This window comes from Meleagris gallopavo, chromosome 1, assembly GCF_000146605.3.
Source record: "Meleagris gallopavo isolate NT-WF06-2002-E0010 breed Aviagen turkey brand Nicholas breeding stock chromosome 1, Turkey_5.1, whole genome shotgun sequence".
Classification (NCBI taxonomy): Eukaryota; Metazoa; Chordata; class Aves; order Galliformes; family Phasianidae; genus Meleagris; species Meleagris gallopavo.
The window spans coordinates 104,185,305-104,207,824 of NC_015011.2; the positions used below are offsets into that span (position 1 = coordinate 104,185,305).

Below are 22,520 nucleotides of genomic sequence, written 5' to 3' on the forward strand. Positions count from 1 at the left end.
ACGGCCACGCCTGGGGGTGGGGCTCGAGCGGGCGCTTGTCCCCTGCGGCCCCGCGGATAGGTGGGTGGAGAATTAGTCGGGTGAACGGTCGCAGCGATGAATAGCTCTGTGTGCAGGTGGGGGTCGGTCACAGGTCGTGTCTCTTAGGGGTCCGTCTTAGGGCAGTGCTCTTCAGCGTCTTTATCGGTGAGCTGGGTAGTAGTGGGATAGGGTGCACCCTCAGCGAGGTTGCAGACGACGCCAAACTGAGAGGTGCAGTTGGTACAGTAGAACGGACACCGTCCAGGCGGCAGGCTTGAAAAGTGATCCCATGGGAACACAATGAGGTTCATCCAGGCCAAGTGCAAGGTGTTGCACTTGGGGCAATCCCAGTTACGAGCACAGACTGGGAGGAGAACTCGCTGAGAGCAGCCCTGGGGAGAAAAACTCGGGTGTCCTGATGGATGAAAAGCTAGACATGAGCCAGCACTGTGCCACTCACTGCAGGGAGAGTGAGGGAACTGTACCCATCTGTCTGCCCTCCTGAGGCCCCATCTGGAGTACTGCATCCAGGCCTGGGGCCCCAAAATAAGTGTGGAACTGTTGGAGCAGGTCCAGAGCTCAGAGAGCTGGAGCACCTCTCCTGTGAAGACAGGATGAGGGAGCTGGGCTTGTTCAGCCTGGAGAAGGCTCAAGGGAGACCTCATTACAGCCTTTTTTTAAAGTACTTATAAGCTTCTTTTAAGCAGGAGGGAAATCAACTTTTTCATGGTCTGATAGTTGAAAGGTCAAGGGGGAATGGTTTAAAACTAAACAGAGGAGAGTTAGATAGCAGGGGGAAAATTTTTACTGAAGAGGATGGTGAGGCATTGGCACAGCTGCCCAGAGAAGCTGTGGTGCCCCATCTCTGGAGGGGTTTAAGGCCAGGTTGGATGGGGCCCTGGGCAGCCTGAGCTGGTGGGGGGCAGCCCTGCCCACGGCAGGGGTTGGGGTGGGTGGGCTTTGAGGTTCCTCCCAACCCAAACCCTTCTGTGATTCTATGAAACGGAAGCAAAGAGATCTGTTTCTGGCCCTTTCATTTTCAGTTTCAGTTCATTTTCAGTGTCAGTTTGTCCATGAATGAGAAAGGAAATCCGCAGACTGCAGAAGTAAGAGGCTCACGAAGCATTACCTTTATCAATCTTCCCAACTAAGAAATGCATGACAGCATGACCTGAGGAGCCTTTGATTAATACAGGAGTGAATTGCTTGTAAGAAGATGTACTGTCATCTCAAGCTTTCTTACCTGTCTGTGCAGATCCTTCTTACATGAAGTAATCAGATGTTATTGTTCTCTTTTGCTATTTATTGTACTCCTGCTTATCTGACAGTTCAGAGCTCTATAACCAAAAGCTACATAAATGCATAACTGCTCTACATGGGCAGAGTTCCTAACAGTAGGGGCTGACATTGCTTCTCTGTTTTCTCTTACAGCTGTAGCAGTGGATTGCTTCTATTGTGATCCAAATAAAGTTGTAATTCTGAGTATTTGGTAACATCATTTGTAGAAATGAGAAAAAAAAAGCACAAATCATGGCAAAGATTTGCAACTGTTTGCTCAGGTGCAAACCCCAGAATACAAGGTAAGAACTTAAAGTTTAATCAAAGGGCTTTGACTCTTTTTGCAAACTGCAGCTGCTATGTCAGATACACTTGCACAATAAAGATTGCACAATTCCCTTTCCCAGTGGATTTCTTACGTGTTTTTCAAAGACAGCACTGAGGTCAAATTCCAGTGCCATTATTAATGAGTTAGCAGTTTTCCCCAGATAAATCACACCGCTAAGAAGAGACTGCACGAGTAGTTAGAGTCTCTCTCACCGAAGACTTAGTACCGTGTTCTACCAAGTTGCATACAGTAACATCTACAGTAAGATGCATATTTCACAAAATTATTATTTCACATCCTGTTTACTCACAGAACAAAATTTGTCAGCTGTTCCATTAAAGTTATTGTGTTTTAGCTATCTGCAGGTATTTTGAGCAGTGGACAGTTACTTACCTTGAGTCCAGACTATTTTCTTTGTGAAAGACCTGAGACAGTTGTGGGGTTTGATTATTCTTATATATGTACTTATAGCTGGGAATCTCCCTGTTGTCTATTATAACCACACTATGTGTTCCTCTCCATCTCCTTTCTTTGTCTTTACAATTTTTCATCCTGTCATCTCAATTTTCTTCTACTAGAAAGCAACTCTTATTTTGGTGGAGGTCGAACAGAAAAAAGCAACCCAACAACTGAAGATACAGGTATTGTAAAAGAAAAAGTTTGAACTAAAAGCCTGAGGTACAGTAATTCATGGTGATCAAAACCTTACAAGCCTCTGCTAAAGAAGTTATGGAAAACATACATCAGCCTCTGCCTGAAAGTACCATCAGTTTTGATCAACCCTGGAAAGAAAGGGTCGATCAAAACTGATGGTACTTTCAGGCAGAGGCAGCTTCCATCTGCCTGCTCCCACCATCCCTTTGCTCTATTTGCAAAGATGAAATCAGAAGGCCTAGTCTGCTGGGCACTCACCTCTGTCATGAGCTCCTCCTGAAGCTCTGCTGCTGAGTGCCAGGAGACAACCAGTATTGAATAAGTAAGTCGGGGAACTGCTTTGGGACAGTAATTGCAAATCATGGAGGTGTTCTGGTACTCCAAACCTGATGATCTTTATTTGACTAAGCAGGTACTCAACAGGCATTGAGTACTTTAGTATTACTAAATTAGTACTATTTGTACTATGCTACAATATTTCCCAGAATGCATGCAACATATTGCAAGCATTTTTAAAATATAACCAAATATTACCTGTTCGTGAGGTGTGAGATACACTGCATAACCTTAAAAAGATGCACAAAGACTCAGGGGAAAGGGTGAAATATGAAAATAGCTTATTCATCAGGGTCATTGAAACCATACTTCTCTGGCATTAGAACTTCAAGCCAAATTGTATGAAGAGTTCTCTTCCCCCCAAATGAAAAGGCAGGACTTTCAGGGCTTTTGCCCAGAACATACGAAAGCATCAGTATGAACTTCAGAAGTCTCTGGTGAAGAGACTTCATGCAACAGGAAGGGTGGGCAATAAGACAGGGCAGATGGTGCAGCCTTGTCCAATGGGGATGTATGGGCAGGCACACAGCCACGGCTGCAGGAATCCAGATAAGGTCTGGAGTTCTGCACAGAAGCCTTCATGCACTGAGATCGAATTTGAGAGCTTTTACAGAATCAGAGAAAAAGACAATCCATCAGCAGTAGTCTAAAAATGAGAACTGCAGCTGAAGAGGTATTTCAAAAATAACATTTAATATTATTATTAGAATTACATTCAAATGTAGCATTGAATACAATTAGCCATTATTTAATGCTCCATATTTAAAGTTCTGCTGTTCTTTGGCAGTTATCATAGTTGCACCAACTGTATTTTTCTTCCCTTCAGGAAAAGGAAACCTCTGTGAATATTTAAATACTTTTCCCTCTATGTATCATGCACTGTTGCTCTGCTGTCTCAAAGCTGAAGTATGAAAAAGAAAACTAAGCTTGAAAACAAGCAAAAACTACGTCACACAGCAAAGGCATTTTCTCTCCAGCTCTTGCTAGTGAGTTTGAAGCGAAAGTTTATCAGATGTATCTACAGTGAGGTTATACTGCTTTCATAGTACAACCCTCTTCCTTCACATGGATTTAAATGCAGTACTGTAAGAATTAAAAGGGCTAACGTTAGTCTTGTGTAGAAAAGGAATGAAGTTACGCTGTTATCGATACCTTTAAGCGTATTCAGTGGCAAGTCTCTGCTATCCGAGTAAGACGAATTCAATTGAGCCCATTGTTTTTTGTTCAGAACCCTTTTTATAATGGTAAAAGATGTGCAGGCCACTTAAAGCAGCAATCTGCAGAATCACAGAGCAAAGGCAAAAGTACACACAGAAGGCAAGAGAGAAGCAAGTGCTATTTTTGCAGAAGGTAACATCATCTTGGAGTTCCAAGCAGCTCAGTTACAGATTTAATTTTTAATGCTTACCACCACATCCTGGGTGGTGGGATGGTGATGTTTGATCTCATGCACATCTGAAGCCCTGACAGATAGAATGGGACATTCCCTTCCAAAGGGAAGGATGATAAAACCCTCCATCTAAGTTAGTGCTTTATCGCCTTTTGTTAGCAAGTAAACTAAGTGAAGACACGGGTTTAGAGCTTAGAGGAGAATGTAAAGCAAAAGGTTTAGTAGCAAAAAGTTGTCCTAGATTGTTAACAGCAATTCAGTAGCATCTCATGAATGTAAAAGAAGTCCCTAAGCATGGAATGCAACCACTCACCAGAAAGCTAAAAGTCAAACTACCAAGTCATCCTGAGTATTAGCAATATTATTAAAAAGAAAATCCTTGAGCTTATGTAAGCAATTAACAAATTATTTAAAAATATCCTGTTCCAATTTTCAAGTGATGCTTAAAAAGGAATACTTTTTTTCATTTGTGCTTATTTCAACAGCATTAGATTGTTAATAGATTATATTAATACAAATAATTCACATCCCTAGTACTACACAGTATCACACCTCATTCTATCGCTTTCCTTAACAGTCAAAATTCACAGAAACTTTAAATTTAGCACAAGTCTATCTTATTACCTTCATACAGCATTACAGTATTACAATTGTAAAGCATGTTGCTTAGTCTTTCATTATTTCAGTTTATAATCCAAAGATGGATTCATACATCTGTAGGTAAAAAACACTGCCAAGTAACCTATATTTCTTGTGAAAGTTTTGAAAAAAAATAAAAAATAAGAATCCCTGATCTCACAACCTAACAACATTAACCATTTATTTGGCATGTCCTTTATTTTTTTTTTTTAATTAGGAAAAAACCACCAATAATGATGAAGTCCAATACCAAGCACATTTGCCTCGGTTGAGATGTTTCAAATAACACAAGTACCAGTCTGCAGCTTTATCTTATAAATCCATTTCTGTGGAGGCAACGTTGTTTAAATAAAGAAGCAGACAAAGCTTTTCATCATGAAAACTGTGATAAACTTCCCTTCCAAACAAATCAGCATTGCAAATCCAGTCAGAAAACCCAGTAAATCCAAAATCTCAGTGGAGTCTACCTCCTCATGGAAAAAGCATTCATCTGAGCTTTTTGATGTATGTGTGGCTATGGTGGTATTTATCCACTGTCAGAAGTGCCCTTCAGACAAGCAGCTTCACTGTATGGTAGTACAACTAATCACTGTCTCGTCCAGGTCCTGAATGGTGGAAGTGGTGCAGATCCAAAAGAAGCTGCACCTTGAACATTACCGTTGTCATGGCACCGTGAACGACATCCCTCACTCCTATAATACCTAGGAACAGCCAAATATATTTATTTGTATAAAAAGTGTTTCTTAAAAAATGAATTTTCCTTTGAACTAGGCTGGGGATTTACAGTAATTTATATTTTTACAGGATTATCTTCATTTAACTGCATTTTGTAAGTTGCAAGGTGATCTTAGCCACTGAAAGAAGAAAGTTCTTCCATTTAAGAATTAGAGTATTCTTTAATTAGTCAGCTAATTAAAATCAAAAGCCCTCAAGGCAGTGCAAATTATAAAATGTTACTGCATAGGTTGTTTATTTGCGCATGTACATGTCTTTTATTTAGGAATCACTAATCCTGAAGAACGGTCTTATAATACAAAGCTGAAATTACAAACATGGTAAGTCTGCAGTTCTTTGAGTAATAAGGCTTATAAAATAGATCTGTTTGAAATTTAAATTATCTGTTTACAAGTTGCTAAGTTTTAGGATCAGTTAAAGGAAGAAGAAATAGAAGGGGGTTTTAACTTCAAGACATGGCTTTTCTGCAAACTGATTGTACACTGACATGCAATATAAGCTTCTTCTCAAATTTACTTTCAGATCACAGTTCCAAAAGTAGTGTAAAATACTTACTTGAGAAATTACTGGATAAATGGTACAAGTTGCTACTTTCACCAAGTTAAAAATCTTCTATCATTATTTACAAATCTGTTTAATCCTTCACAAGGAAAAGAAGTAAAAGAATGCAGTAACAATGGTAAATTACCACCAAGCTGTACATCCTCCTTCCTGCATTCACAACACAAACAATCGTGTACTTCCCATGAGAGCTGAAAGAAAACCTAAAATGTAGTTTCAAAATGGGAAAAAAAGAGGAATCACAGTAATGTTTTCTCTTTTTTTTTTTTTTGACTGCTTAACCACATAAGTGTCTGATATGCAGCCTAACTTTCCATGTTTTCAAGGAAGTCACATTCAACACTTTCTTCAAGCTGTTGCAAGATCTTTATGACATTGCTGCCAACGTAGTCCACAGAGAGAGATGCAGAAGTATGTGAATTCTGGGCCTCACTCCCTTTTGTTGTAAATGCACAACACAGTGTCTTGAAGAAGGGCATAAGCTGGGTAATGCTAGATATAGTGTGGAAGTTCAAAAGAGGAAATTTGTGCCTTTTGGAAATTCCCTCATCAGCGTTGTTTCTTTCCTGTAAACATGCAAACCAAGATTTACTTACTGCATTAAGACACAATATCCTACTAAATATGGCTCCTTTGAAGCCTGTATTATACACTTGGTTTTATACTGAGAGGTCCACAGCCTACAATTCTGTCATAATATGAATTGTACAGATAGTATACTGAGTTATTTCTATAATCAGATTTGAGCTTCCGTTAAATGAAAGTTCCACAATTTCAGAACATTGGAAGTTTGACAAGCCTTCAGAAGCAGGTATCAGAAAGCTGCAGAATGCAGAGGTACCTGATAAATACTAATGCATTCTTCTGTAAGTACTAATACTAAACCTTAATGGCAATTTAAAATGCCCTTATGGTAAACTTCTTGCCACTCCACATGCAAAAGAAAACGCATTTTCAAGATACATTTGTGAAAGCAGGCAGATAATTTTTAAAACCGTATGGAATCTTAACATCTAAAAACCTCTCACCCAACTTACGATCTTACCACTAGTTTAGAAAAGTAAGCTAAAGGCTTCAAAAAGAAAAATAAGTAAAGCACTCTTTCTTTACCCTGTATTTCATCTTTAGTAGATCCATGATTCGTATTATGTGTGGTCTACATTCCTGATGATTTTCTACCAGATGAGAAGTCACAATAGATGACTCTGTGTCCACCTCTGGGACAAATGCCCATTTATACCTGAAACAAAAGGATTACATTGCTAAGAAGACAGGAAAAAAGTTCCCTGTTTGGATCAGACATAGTTAGCAAAGCACTGTTTTGTTCACAGAAAGAGCTGTCATAACTATAAAGTTATGCTATTACCAGAGCTAAACTTAGTGAGTTATTACTTCAGTACTGTATCAGTACTTAAATGCAACTGTCTCCAAAAAAATTCCCAAGTGTGGCAAAAGGAAAACAAAGAACAGTCCTTCTTTTTCTTCTTCCTATTTTTCCATGTGAGATAACCTTCAAATAAAGTGAAATCTTCCTCCGCTGACAAGACTGAATTGCCTTTCTAAATATCCCAAATTACTTTTGTCCTAGAATCAAAGTCTGCACTTGTGAAAAGAACAAACAGTGAAATTAATATCTGGAATTACATTAAAGGACAAGTACAGAAACAACGTGGAGAACAGTTAAGCAACTAAAGGACTTACATTTGGAACAACTGCATCCTATCAGGTGGAAATGAAAGCGCTGTGTCTAAAAACTTGCAAGCGGATAAGTACAAAGACAGCTCATTCTGCTGGATGTCGGATCCACTGCCATCACCTGAGACTTTCTGTTTGCTTAACTTGCTGTTGCTTCTGTGGTAGTAAAAATTGAGAAGCACACGATTAAACATAAATCCACTAAGTGTTTTCCATTCTGCAAAAGGGAAATGTACACATTTACACAAATGTGCACTTGCACCTGTGCACAAAAGTCTTATTTTTATTCTGTATTAACACTCAGATTTATATAAAAGGCTGTTACATGGAAAGAGATATCTATAGTATTCAGAAAAAAGTCAATGTTAAAATATTTAATATTCAAACACTGACTTTGCCTCTTTTCTATTCTTATATGCAGCTGTTAAGTATCATTTTTTGTAACTATTTCTGCTGCTTAAAAAATACTGATTTACCAATTTCACAAATATACAAGTGAAAAAAAAAAGGCAGATGCAGAACAAGCACAATTGCTAACAGCTTTCACAGGTTTTACAAGCTTTCATCAGGTAAATGCTAATTCTTACTTTGATAGTTCATCTTCCTCAGTTAATTCTTCTTCCAGTTGTAGAAACGTCTGAATCTTGAAATAAATAAATTTATGGAAATGCTGAATCATTTGAACAACTTAATCATAAAAAGATACTCTTCACATAGTAGTGTAAGTACTATAAGGAACCACAGACTCTTGGTTTACTCACAAAATCACATAATGGCCCAGGTTGAAAGGGGCCTCAAGGATCATTAATCTCCAACCCCCCTGCTACATACAGGCCCATCAAACTCTTAAACAAGTTAACAAATTGTGAAAGAAACTGCATTATCAACAACAGCAACATTGATCAGAAAGGTATCTCCTAATGACAGTGTTACTCCTTTTTCCAAATTATCAAACTAATGCAGACCTATGAAAACAATTCCTTCCATCCAGGGATGGATCTGTGAGGGAGGTGAAATGCAAAGAATGCAAGAAACTAATTTTAAGTTACCACTCATTCCTTACCAATTCAGTTACCATAATTGGCCACAAGGAGGTTAGATGCTGAGGAGAAATCCTTAACAATAGAACTCTGAAGAGGAGGAACATCTGTGCAGCAACTAAAGAAGTCTGCCCAACACGAAGGTTCTCAGTCAGTCGTTCTGAAATAAATTACATAAGAAAGGAATGTTGTACTTTCTTTTTTTTTTTAATTTTAATGTTTACATATGTATTAGAGCCGAATGAAAAAGACCACAAATCTTACCTTGTATTAAGGGAAGATAGAGATGATACTGATCAATTTCTCCACTGAAGACAGCGAAAGCTTGCCGCTTTAACAACATTGCTTTTTGTTCAACACTTGGGTAGAGCTTTAAGGCGCTGCTCTGCATATCTGTAACACATATAAGAATTACTTCTTATCTGCCATAAAACGAATAGTGACTTGACATGAAAATAATTTCTGTATCCTGAGATCTTTTAGAAATATCTACTCTCTTTATGCCTACAGATTGGAATAATATGTTGGTGTTGATCCTGATCTGCTCAAACTAGCAGGAGAATTATATAAAGCATACTCTACAGCTGTCCAGTATTTTAAAGCCCTGTCTCTAACATGCACAAATCTCCTTCTCATTTCAGACTCTTAAAACCATGGCTGAGGGATTTCAAGACTTTTAATTCTTACCAAGAAAAAACTAAAATGGTAAATTAAAAAACATACAATGTTAAAAAAAAATGCATTAAAATTTGCACTGTAAGCCTTCAACTATTCTTCTAAAGGATTTCAAGAAGAGGCAAAAGCTGCTTTATCTTTCAAAGCTCCAGGCAAATGTTAGTGTCCTATCCCATCTCTTCTCCAATTACTTATTCTTCTGTATTGTCCTCAAGCCTGAATTAGAGATCAAAGCATGTTGCTCAAAGGCTTGCTGTACTGGTGCACCATATTCCCACAGCTCTGTGTGAATATACAGATACATGCAAAGTTAACTGAAGTCTCCTTGCTTTCTGACAGGCAACAGTGCTACAGTCACCCTTCAGCAACTTAAAATAATGGCCAGATGTGCTTGCAGCAGTCCAACACTAGCATTTCTGGAGTAAATATTTTTGAAATGTTAACATTACCAAAATACAGTCTGAACTTAGAACAGTTTTTAGTGGAGAATAAGGTTGGTCACATAATCAATTCTACAGATGCAGCGTTGCCTGCATTTTATTGACACATTAGACACCAAACAGCTCAATATAAATTTAAAATTAATGCAGAAATAAGTTATCAGTAGCTAATACTTACTCATCAGGTCTTTAAACATAGTTTTCTCATGTGTTAGAAGGTGATCAATAATGGATCTCCAACTGGATAAGACATAGAAGGAATTGGATAAGTAAAAGATCAACAATATAAAGGACATGACAGATAACCAGAGAAAGCCTTGGTGTACACTCAAATAAAAAGATTTTGGACAAACATTTCATACTAGACAACAGTTTCCAACATGTATTCACTATGCAGAACCTAATCCAGTTTACACATACTGAATTCTAGGTCCTTCAACTCCATTATATGCCATTTCCAAACACCAATGGCAGTTGTTAGCAAGAGAGAAATTTATTCTTCTGCGCCATAAAGATAACTTAAATATCTATAATGAATTTACTTGAGTTTGTTCAGATCTATTTTTAATGTTACTACATTCTTTGAGCAAGTACTGTAGAGAGCGTTCAGTATTAGCTCATTCTCTAATCTTTCTTTGCAAATCATCAAATAAACTCTTGGAGTGCTACCATCTCATGTCTTACTGAGTGCATGAAGTGTCCATCTGGAAAAAAGCTGGATCCATATATAACTCAAGAACTTCTTTTTTCCATGCTCGCTTGGTATAGGCGTATCCACTCAATGAGCTGAGCAACTGAGAACCAGCACGGAAACTAGGAACGTTGTAGGTACTGGGGGAAGAGGAAAAGTAATGATAAATATCAATCTTTTAAAAAGTTACATTTGCGTATCTGGAAAATTAACTGTTTTCTGCAGAACTTCTAACCAAATTATCTCAGTAACAGAAAAGGCTGTGTTTACATCACCTCATTAATTCAGAGCAGTTTCTGCAGAAGTTCCTCACATTTCCAGAGTACCTTGTTTGGGGAGGTATTTTCTGATTAGACATATCATGGCACTGCCCACCTCAACTACAGGTGTGGTTCAAATCTTCCCCAAAAGAAGGTTCACAAACTAATCAACAGGCTCTGAAAGGTACAGTAGGGAAGGAGTGCTGAACTCAAGCCTAAAGTGGTAGGAGCAAGGAGAAGGGACCCTTGATGAACTGATGCTTGTCAAATAGCTTCCTGGAAATCCTGGGTATGGCAGCTGCTCTGACAATCGCTCAACACAGGTTTCAGAGGTTTGAGTGGTGGCACTCAGACTAACAGGAATACACCTTTTGGATGGAAAGAGATGCTGTCAAATGTTCTCTCTTGTGAGCTGGCACCACACCTTCTAAAAAGATTTTGGTAGCCCACTTGTCTTCAAGGAAGAAGCTCTGGCTTTTTTTTTGGAGCCCTGCAACTCAGCCCCTGCCAGCTGAGGAAGAACAGAGGCATTAAAGAGAGTCTTAGTCCAACTGCTGAGCAACAAATATGAGTGATGAGAAAATCATCTAACCCTTCTCAGGCCTGACAAGGGCTCCATATTCTTATCCAGTGAACATCTCACTATAGTTATGGCTACACAGATCACAGGGAATGATGGCCTTGCCAGGCTGACACTGGAAAACCATCAAGAAATATCTGTAGGCATCTCAGCAACTCATCACCTGATGCCCAATGTATTTTGAGCCATCAGTTTCAGATCACATGGAATGATACTACCTTCTTTGCAAAGAAAAATGAAAAACAAAAAAAAAAAACAGGCTTAATCTTCACATTCAGATCATAGAATGGCTTGGATTGGAAGGGACCTCAAGGATCATCAAATTCCAACCCCCAACTGCAGACAGGGTTGCCAACTGTAGATCAAGTACTAGGTCAGATTGCAGAGGACCCCATGCAAACTGGCCTTAAACATCTCCAGGGACGTGGCATCCACAACCTCTCTGGGAACTGTTCCAGCACCTCACCACTCTATCAGTAAAAACTTCCCCAACATCTAAACTGAATTTCCCCTCCTTTAATTTAAAATCATCACTATCCTATCACTATCTACGATCATAAAAAGTGTATTTCCCTCATGCTTATAAAATCCCTTCATATACTGGAAGGCCACAGTGAAGTCTCCCCACAGCCTTCTCTTTTCCAGGCTGAACAAGCCCAGTTCCTTCAGCTTATCTTCATAGGAGAGGTGCTCCAGCCTTTGGATTATCTTCGTGGCCCTCCTCTGGACCCCCTCCAAAAGCTTCACATCTTTTCTGTGTTGGGGGCCCCAGACTTGTACGCAGCATTCCAGCTGGGGCCTCACGAGGAAAGAGTAGAGAGAGACAATCACTTCCCTTGCCCTTGCAGAAGTTGTCGTTACCCCCTACACTACCTCACAAGGACATCCTAACAGCAGTGGAGCAGAGATGGAGTGAGTGTTTGGCTTATAGCAAGCTCAGCATGACAGCATGATGCTGCCATTCCCAGTAACAGTTTCCATGGTGGCTATATACAGGATTTTCTTCAGGTGTTGCAAATAGCAAAGGCACATGATCCACTTGTGCAGTAGTATATGCCGGGAGTCAACAAGGATGGCATGCATTTCGTACATCAAGAATCTGAATGACTTGCTGATAGGTTAAGTACATTCTAGTAAATACATTGGAAAATGACAAATAAATTAATAGAGAAGAGCTTCCCAAAATTTCTATGCTTCACTCTGATTCATTTCCCTGGAGCATGGAAAAATCTTCATACCCTGCTGCACTCTCAGGCTTGCTGGCTTCACTTCCTCACTTCCTAGTAACACTCAAGCCATCACTCCTTTTAGGCATGCCTGGTTATTCTGGTTTTATCTTCCTTGATCCTTCATATTCTTTTTTTGCTCTTTACTGCATACTGCCTAGTGGTTTTGACTGCAACCTAAATAACACTTGAGACAATCTCCTCTCCACTCCCTGAACTGTGGCTGTGATCTCTCCCACACTTCAGTATATACTGGCCTACTTTGGAAAACGTAGAAGCCAAAAAGTAGCGGATAGGAGGAGGGGAAGCCTGACAATAGCTACAGCAGTAGCAGCTGTCCAGTGTTTGCTGGAGAAGAAGTAAGCAAGAGAAGGTTGCTTCTTGCCAGTTGGCAGAGAGCTGCTAGAAGAAGGAAGTTCATTTGATTTTTAAGAGATTTGTGAATAGCACTGGGAGTTTAAGAGAAAGGGAAGCATGAAGAAGACTAATGAAATAGGACTGACTTATAAGACCCTAGAACATGGAAATTAAATCTCCCCATGAAGACAATGTTTTCCTTTCCCTCCTTTTGCTCCTATGGGGACAAAAAAGTTACACTGGAATGTAACTTCACTAGAATGGGAACAGATGAGAGGACAAACAGTACCAGGCATCTTTCCCTGTGGGCAAACAAAGTCTACACAGCGTCTATACATTTACAAATATTGGCCAACACTGCCTAAATAGGACAACATCCTGTGAGAACAAAGAGAACAGGAAAGGGCCTTAAAATCTCCTTGTCTCTTGCCCTACCTCACCCTTCTATAACCTTGCATACATAAATGGGCTGTTGTTTGACCAAGCATCAGCCATGAAAGAGTGCTGGGGATCAGCACTTGGCAGCAAGCAAAGCTGCTACTTGCAGTCAAATGTGCAGCAGCCACAGTTGGGGAACATAGTTCTCTGGCGTTCCTGCAGAGGCTGTCATTCTCCCAGCTCTTAAGAGTCTCCTGCTCGCAAGCCTTTGTCAGTCTGGTACCATGCAAGCATCATGCAGATCCCTTTCCACTATTGCCTCTGGTATTTTCCTCCCTTTGCAATGCAATCCTAGCCTCTGAGTGCTCTGAAATAATTCTCTGGAGTACATACTGCACCACAGCATCATGGGAACTAGATGTTGCATCTCCCTCCTCAGAAGACATTGCAGACAAGAAAAGAGGAAACCTATCAGCCTGAGAGCCTGTGAAAGAAACACAGTAGTCTATTATCTGTGGCCTCCCACCCCTGAACCTCCAGCTTTTCTCAAGGAGGCAAGGATAAGGCTTTTGAGCACAGAGAAGGACTTCTGTCAGCATGTGCTTTAAGTGTGCTCCAGGCCATATCCCAGACCATCCAGTATGAAAAATGACCTAGGCCTGCATTTTTCAGGGGATGCATACAGCATTAGGGCTATTCTCTATCCACAGCCGGTGCTCAGAATGCCTCCTGACACAGAATTTTGCTGGATAAGGTAAGGACATGCCAAGGGTTCCGAGCTCTTGCAGCAATGACATGTCAGCATGTGTGACATTAGTGCCTCTGGATGCTACTTGCATGGTGGCCCTCAGACTTGAGTTGAAATGGGCTGCGAGCTTGGCAGTGAGCTGTGACTTGAAGATTTCCTCTAGCTCTCTACAGTCAGTGCATGTCTTCTAGGCTGTTCCTTATCTCCAGTTGCTGTCCTGGTCCTCACTCTGACTACTAACAGATGTTTACACACTTCACAGAGAAGACTCACCAGTGGCACTGTTTTTGTTGCTCTTCCTCCTCAAGGGGCAGAAAAGGTAGGTGTCAGATTGGTAGAAATTAAAAAACAATGATAATAAATGATAATAAAAGCAATAGTTTTCAACAAAGAGAAAAGCAACTGGGCAGACAAAGTAGGAAAGGGTTACGTGTAAGAAGAACAGAAGGATGAGGAAACAACAGCAGCATGAACAAGTAGTTGCAGTGAAGATCTGAGGGATCATGGTGGATGGCAAATAGAAGAGCAGGATTATCTGATTGGCAAGAACTGCTTCAGGATGTCCCAGGTTTAACAGCCTTCCACTGGCAAGCGTGGTACATACATGCTAGATATCCTCATGGCAGTGCAGTCAGGAACTAGTAAGCCCTCTTGGGTCACACTTGCAGAGGACTTTCTGTTAGTTTCCTCCAAAAGGAATTTAGTTCCCACACCAAAACTGCTTTGAGAACTCTCTGCTTTTCATAAATGGAGACAAATCATGGGATTCACCCCAAAACTAAACTACTGCTCTAACCAAATTGCTAATGTAAACACAGCCATCAAGTATTATCCTGTGTTTTAATTCATTAGAGCAATGGTCAGAACAGCAGTCTCCAAGTATAGGAGTTTTACAAGTCTTGTAACAGAAATGTTCACTTGTTAGTGAGACTGAGAATTTTCTAGAGCAAAAGATCAAGTTTATGATATTTTATCAACTATTAAGTACCCTGAGAAGGAAAAAAAGCAAAAATCTGTAATGTGGTCAAAATTAAACTTCAGAAAAATCAGATATACAGAGAGAGAAGTCACCTGTGGTTGCGTAGATAAGGAAATACATAATATAGCAAACGGGAAATCAATGGCACAGCTTTTTCTTTCTCATCACTTCGGTAAACCATGTCCAAAAGAGAAGCAAGAACCTTAAAAATAAAATGAATGTCTCATTAAACCTATAGCAGTTGTCTCCGACAAAAGAGAAAAGCACACTGTGTTTCAAGATAGGACGTGGATGTGTGTGGGATGCCTCATTAAGATCTAAACCCGCACACACTCTGCTGGAAAAACCTGATGTATTCCTCTGCTCAATAATATCAATAAATAACTATATTTGAGAACAGCAATTGCAATGCAGGATCCTACTTACTTCTGCAAGGAGTGAAAGAGCTTGGACACTGTATATTGAAGGGGCAGAAGCAGAAACCATTGATGATGGTGCCACTGAAGTATCTGCAGGAGGCAAAATCATATAGTTTTCACCTCAGACAAGACATGTTTAAATTTTGCTGTTGACTCATTTTCTTCCCAAACAGAACTATTATTTGCATGTTGGTATTACAAAGAAATGCTTCTGGGCATCTCACCACAGTAGCATACTTCATGCTTTGTGTTTTTCTGTCCCATGTATTGAATGCACCTAAAATAAGTTTTTCTCTGTGTTACACACAATATATAGTATTTACTAAACCCGCTATTAGAAGACAATGCATATTTTTACTTTTACTTTTCATCTGTATTACTTTCTTCTCAAGCAAACTACGCACTAACACATTGTACTCTTTATCGACTTAAGCAGAAGAGAGAAAGCAGTGGAAAGTCAGACAAAACCACCACATTACCATTCACATCTTCAGTGTTGAACTCATCTGGCAAAATCTGAGGCTGAGCTTTCACTTCTAAGTTCCGGCTCAGCCAACTAGTCTGTTCCAAAGAAGAACCAGCAACGTTCCCTACAGCCTCCAAGATTTTTTGGGTCACTTCCTATAAAATAAGATGTCAGTCTGGCATTAGATAAAACTTACTGTCACTTGGGAAATGCAATAGTCCTTTTCACATGGATCTAAAATCAATAGTAGGCACTTTTAACTCTTAGAAACATATATACTTCTATGATATATTTATTTATCTGTGCTCTCAATATACATTACTGCTCACTTCAAACAAGACAAGAAGATGGGAAAGACAAGAAGAAAGAAAGCTGTAAGTTAGATTACCATGGAGGTTTTAGTAATTAATTTCCACAGAAATTACTAATACAGTATCTTTCTGCTCAGTATCAGTCCTGACATACTTTATATATCTAATGTCAACTGTCAAAAGACACGATCTGAATTGTTCAGTCCCTCAGGTAATGACCTACCAGTAGCCTGTGTTGAGACCTGGTAGTGTCTTCATTTCAAATTTGAAAGCATTTAGTGAGCCTGAGTTCTATTCTATGGCAATTCATCTGTCCATATCAGTCTTTCTACCAGGGGTAAAGTAAGTATCAAACTATATACATATTTTAGCACATTTCATTCCAAGCAAAATGAAAAGCTGGTCACACTTTAAGGAAAGTAAATCTTACGCATCCAAATTAAAACAGAGATCATTTGTGAAGAGACTGCAAGATGTCATTTTGCTGGTCAGTCTCTGAAGCAGATATACACAGAAGTGCTGGGACACAGAATTCCCATAACCATAATAGAGTCTCACCTCATAGGAAGTGTTAGGTTAGCTCAGAGCCAAAACTACACTTATGTGGGTAGTGCTTACGTTGTTCTAGTGAAATCACAATCAGTAGAGGAAAAGAATACTGCTCTGCTCCTTCCCTTCTTTATATAAAAGATGAAACGACAGTTATTGACATTACAAAATTTAGCTATGTCCTTCAAGGACAATTATGACACTAATTTTCTAGACAGTTTTGAGATTTTGATATTTACACACGTGATATGAACTCATGACAGTCAAATTTTTGTTATGATTTCAAGTCTGAGAAAAATCATACAATTACCCAAGGAAACTAGCTTTGAATAGTCCATAGTTGCTACTGTGATTTCGTACTTTTTCGAGAAAATTTGGTTAGAGACATTCTGTGCGTGTCTCATATTTCAGTCTCCTGTATTTGTGTAAATGTGCATTCATCCATTCCAAAAGGACAGGTGAATTTAGATCCAAAGTACAGATTAGGCCATCTCCACTTTTACTCAGATGTACATGCCAAATAAACAAACTAGAAGAAAAAGTTCTACACGTATCGACTGTACCTGCAAGTCTTTTTGGTCTTTTTTGTTTTCTAGAGTAGGTGTCCTGGTCACAAAGTCATTCAGGGTACTGTGGGAAAAATCAATTCGCTCCAAATTAGCAATTGGACAGCTCTACTCAGTGCATCTATAAACCTTCTCTCTTATGCAATACCTGAGAAGCAGAAAGTGTCCAGGAGGAGCCAAGTTCAACTGCACAGACTCCTTCAGAAGTCCTAACAAGGACTGGAAGTTCTCCTGTAAGGCTGCAACAGGCAATCTGTCAAAAAAAAAACAAAAAACAACCCAATAACAAACACACCCAAGCCTGAAGTTAAGACTTAAAGCAACAAACAAACAAACAACAACAACAAAAAGTTTAACTTGGTGTTCTAGAAGCTTCTATCAATGTTAGGAAAAAGCAGGATCTGAAGGACTATCTGACCCAACAGTATGGAATAAGTATCTGGTGGTGCAGTCTGTATGCCTGCATCAGTAAGGGCTAGCAGCATGTGCAGTATGCCAGCTCAGTAAAAGGAATGGTTCTTCAGGGGAAAGGAAAAGAGTAAAGCTTAGCTGACCGATCCACTGCCTGCCAGCTCACTCGATCTCCATAGCTTATTGTATACAGTATCATGTGCAGTCTGATACATCCCAAAGCATCCATATGAGAAAAGCCAATATGTGAGGAAACACTTTGATTCAAGAAACATTTCCAATCACCTGTCTGACCCACTATGTGTCCAGTATGGACTGCATCCACAGCAATTTTATTGTGCCTTTCTCAAAATGAAGTAAAATGTGGAAGTTTGCTATCCAGCCATCTGGAAACACATACCAGATAAGGAGACAGATTGTAACACCTTATGTAAGTGTCCTGCTAATGAAATATCTGATCCATATTGCTCTGTTCATATGCAATGAGATTTTCAAGTGACATAGGCAACATATCATTGGAAAACAATCTAAGCCCAGTTATTTTGTGCCTACTTAACAGTGAAGTGCCGATAACAATTCCCTACCTAAAGGTGTTCCGTGACTTTGCAACAAGATCAAAGTTGAGCAAAAACAATAAATGTTAACTGTTATCCTGGTACTCTGAGTAATATTCAAACAGAAAATAATCTTTCACAATGACTGAATTACCTTTGAATGAAAGCATAACTGAACTGCAACATCGGAATATCTACAAGAGAGGATTTCTGAAAAATAAAAGCAAAAAAATTTCATTATTTGCCCTCAGAAGAATAGAAAGCTCTTGCTGCTGGGTACCTGTATTCAATAGAAAACAGCTTGTAGAATAGAATAGAATAGAAGCAATAGAAAGAAGCAGCTTGTACTCAAACAACTGAGCAACTGTGATACAACTGTCTACACAGGAGTGCGAGGGATTTCAGAGCTTCAACAGAGGACTCTAGTTCAGAATCAGTGACATTACTTCTGAATATCCCCTACAGTTTTTCAGAGCTGTATGAACTCCTGTGATGGTATACATACATGATAGCTTTCCAGGAAGCCAGTATTGCTAAGAGGAAAACAGCAGGGGCAGTATAAAAGTACTTCTAACTGCTCAGATAAAGGTAAAGAAATATAAATATCTCACTAAGCAGTATATCTGCAGCATCTTTATGATACCTGAAATCATCTTTGGTACCAGAGGACCCAGAGCTACCACACCCATGGTAACTTTTCTGGCAAAATTTTCTAAAGAATCTACTTAAACTGATAGTTTAAAGAAAAGCAAATTCTGGAAAGCATAACATGTTCAGGAAAATTCACACTTAAAAAAAAAAAAAAGTTATTTTTCTTCTAATAATATCTAAAGATGCATGCTATTCTACATCTATCCCAACACGTTAAACATAGTGAACTTATCTTCCCGGTTACCTCTTCACCCTTGATTTGTGATGGCTTCTTGACCACTTCTTTGACTAGATGTAATATAGTATCAGTTTTCAGTGTGTTAAGTGCACATATTAAGTCCACAAGAATGAGCTGGGATGCACTAGCCACTGGAAGTATCTGACCAAACAAAAAGCACATCTGTCAGATCATTATACCAAGCAAACCTTGAAGTTGATGAGCAGCTTTCAGTGGGACTACTCTTGTATAAATACACAAAACTTAAATCAGATAAATTACGTCAACCATGCAACCATTTGCCACATGCAGATTTCTTTCAAAACATTCCTGAAAGCAATTACGTGCAGGGTTCTGCAGTTGTGTCCTACAAACGAGACGCAGTGGTATAGCTCTGGGGAAGAGTGGCTGGAAAGCTGCCTGGCAGAAAAGGATCTGGAGGTGCTGGTCGATGCTCAGCTGAACAGGAGCAAGCAGTGTGCTCAGGTTGACCAAGAAGGCCAATGGTGTCCTAGCTTGCATCAGAAATAAGTGTGGTCAGCAAGACCAGTGATAGGACTAAGTCAGGTTGATGGTTAGACCTGATGATCTCAAAGGTCTTTTTCAACCAAGATGACTCTATGACAGTGTGTCCAAATGAAATCAGAAAAGGTCAGTCTTCTGCTCACAGTACATGCGTAGTTCTAGAGGACTCTGTATCTCTAAACTTTCTCTGAAGACAGAGCAGATAAAGTAAAACTGGCAATATGTAATCACTAAGATTACAATCCGGTATTGAATTTAAAAAAATGGCTACTACCCTCAGACTTAACTTGCCATGTGGTCCTTCTAATCTGATTACTTAATTAGGTTTAATTGTAGCCCTTATGCTTTGTGGAATTGCATATACACAAAAACATTTTAGATTTATCTTTGTCATATGTAAACTACAACAGAAAAAACAAAAAACAAAAAACAAAAAAACAAACCCAAAAATAATTAAAAAAAATACCCAAATCAATCTATAAACAAGAGCAGAATTAATCATACAAATGCAGCATTTGCCTTTACATTGGAAAACTAAGGGTTCCTTTATTCAGTTTTACCTTTATTTTACTTTGATTCCTATGAGGTTTCTTGCTATTCCACACTGCTGCAACTGCTGTCATCAATTGGATTCCAAGTTGTGCTGTCAATGGATTCAGGAAGTCCAGTATTTTAGTTCTTAATGTCTGTAGAGGGAGGAAAAAAAAACCCAGTATGCTAAACTTTGCAAGGTAAAGGCTAATTCTCAGTAATATTTGTCCTTTTCCAAAGAAGTTAGAAAAAACAACATGATAACAAAATACTCTCCTTATGTATTTGGCAATCAGACTAGTTTTAATAAGTTAGTTGTGTCCTTTTTAGAGAAGGGAGGCAGATATTTTAGAAAACAGATATTGAAATAGAAAAACCGACTTCTTATTGTGCTGTATTCTTTTTTTCTCCTACTGATTTTTTTACTACTACAGTTTATCAGTAACTATAGAAAAAGGAAAAAGCCTAGTATTTTTATTTCCTCAGATACACGCTCTACTGCCTGTGGAAAGTGCAGACAATTCAGGCTCTACAGCAGTTAGTAATAGAAGCTCACAGAAAAAAAATAAACATTAAACAGGTCAAGAATGAGTCCAGATGAGCAGGAGGAACAGAGAAAGACGTATTTTTGTAGGAAAGTACTGTGAAAGTTCATAGCTTTTAAGATTTCTTCAGAAACTCTTTATGTCCCAGTGTTATTCTGGAAATGGCAAAGCTATTTCTATGAACTCTATCTAAAAAGCACTGGTGAGAGATGAGATGATAAGAATGATAAGATACACAGTAGTTTAAAAAGAACTCCTACTTTGGTTGCTTTAAAGTAGACTGAGGAAGAGCCTTTAGTAGTTCCAAAGAAGTCGGTTGGTCGTTTTTGAGAGTCTTCCCTCTTTATAACATTCCAAAGAAGGGACATAGTATTAATAATACGAGGCAACTCTTCCAAAATGGCATTCCTAGCATTTCTCAAGTTTGCAGGTTCAGCTAGACAGGATGACTACGAAAGCAAAAATATGAAGATTAAAATACATTATACTGTGCACTACAGTGACTGCTTTCATGCTGTAATTAGAAGTCTTTTATAATGACAACCTCACAAATAATCAAACGCTTCTATTTCTGAATTATACTGCTGTTGTTAAGAATATTTAATTGGCTGCTGAATGTTTTTGTGCACATTCATCTAAGAAATTGTTAGAATTATATCCTTTTCTGCCTTACGTTGCAGGAACAAAAATTTAGGGAACATATTAGAAAGCACTTTATCAACTATAAGGAAAATAGAAGACTTGGTTAATGACAGAGCAACTACAGACAAGCTACATAGGACTAGTATATGCATGACTAAGATCATCACAATCAACTTTCCTTTCTTCAAATAAAAGAAAATCAACTCCCTCTTTCCTTACACATTTACACAGTTCACTTCTTTTGATGTATTATCAGGCTTCCCTAAGGTTACTTGTCTTCTATAGGCTTGTCTTTACTACTTAAATTCACCTCAGAATGAAAAAGGGATGCATACTCTGACAAACTAATACAAAGGTGTCAAGCAAGTGGTAGGAAATGGCAGGCATTAAGCAGTTACCTTTTTAGTTTGATTAGGGTGATCCAGGAGGCAAAAGTGACCAATAGTTGTCAGACCTTCCAAAAGGGTTAGTGGATAATCAGGTGTAACATTCTCTCTTTTAGAGGTTAAGCTTTTGGAGGAAAAAAAAAAAAAGCAAAAAAAAAGCTCAGCAGTCCAAGTGGTACTCCATGATGAAAAATTCCAACAGAGATCTATTATTGTTCAGTAAAGAAACATTGCAAAAGAATATTGGAATGACCAGACAGACAGTAATTATCAGAACAGAGAACTCACAAACTTGCTTGGACAACCCCATTTACCTCTCTAGATCTTTTAGAATATTATTCTCCACCTCAACGTGAATCTCTGGTGTTCAGTTCTTTTTCCCTGCTCCTTTTACTTACTATCTGTTCTGAACAATAGCACAGTATCTTACTTCTGCAGGGTCTCTGTCTCCAATTAATTCCCTAAAATCCTGAATCTTGTCAGAACGGAGACCTTGCTTTGTACTTGGATAGTAAGCAGTATCACAGATGCTGGTCATCCTTGCTGCTGGTCCCCTTTCCTCTCTTCATCCAACTGCTTTAAGCCCTATGTCAACAGAACTGCATCCACCTCATCTAGGCTTGAGGCTCAGATGTCTGTATAGGCAGCAGGATTTAAGGATCCAAAAATCAAACTCTGTGAGTTACAATGCTAAGTAAGTGACCATGCACTAGTCTGTAGTGAAGGGGACTTAAAA

The 22,520-nt window shown here is 39.0% G+C and overlaps 1 protein-coding gene across 1 annotated transcript; it reads right to left on the minus strand.

Annotated features, from left to right (window-relative positions):
* Positions 1-3,291: 3,291 nt before the first annotated feature.
* Positions 3,292-22,322, minus strand: LOC104914300 (protein dopey-2-like). The gene is made up of 19 exons (XM_010723379.2): positions 22,183-22,322; positions 21,797-21,962; positions 21,017-21,205; positions 20,241-20,366; positions 19,183-19,317; positions 18,442-18,497; positions 17,471-17,575; positions 17,320-17,386; positions 15,910-16,051; positions 15,438-15,520; positions 15,104-15,213; positions 10,477-10,623; positions 9,971-10,032; positions 8,942-9,070; positions 8,701-8,837; positions 8,225-8,280; positions 7,644-7,793; positions 7,053-7,182; positions 3,292-6,508 (listed from the first exon to the last, which is right to left on the minus strand). Exons 1-19 carry the CDS (start codon positions 22,320-22,322, stop codon positions 6,248-6,250), a joined length of 2,391 nt encoding a protein of 796 aa, XP_010721681.1. The 3' UTR covers positions 3,292-6,247.
* Between the last annotated feature and the right edge of the window lie 198 nt (positions 22,323-22,520).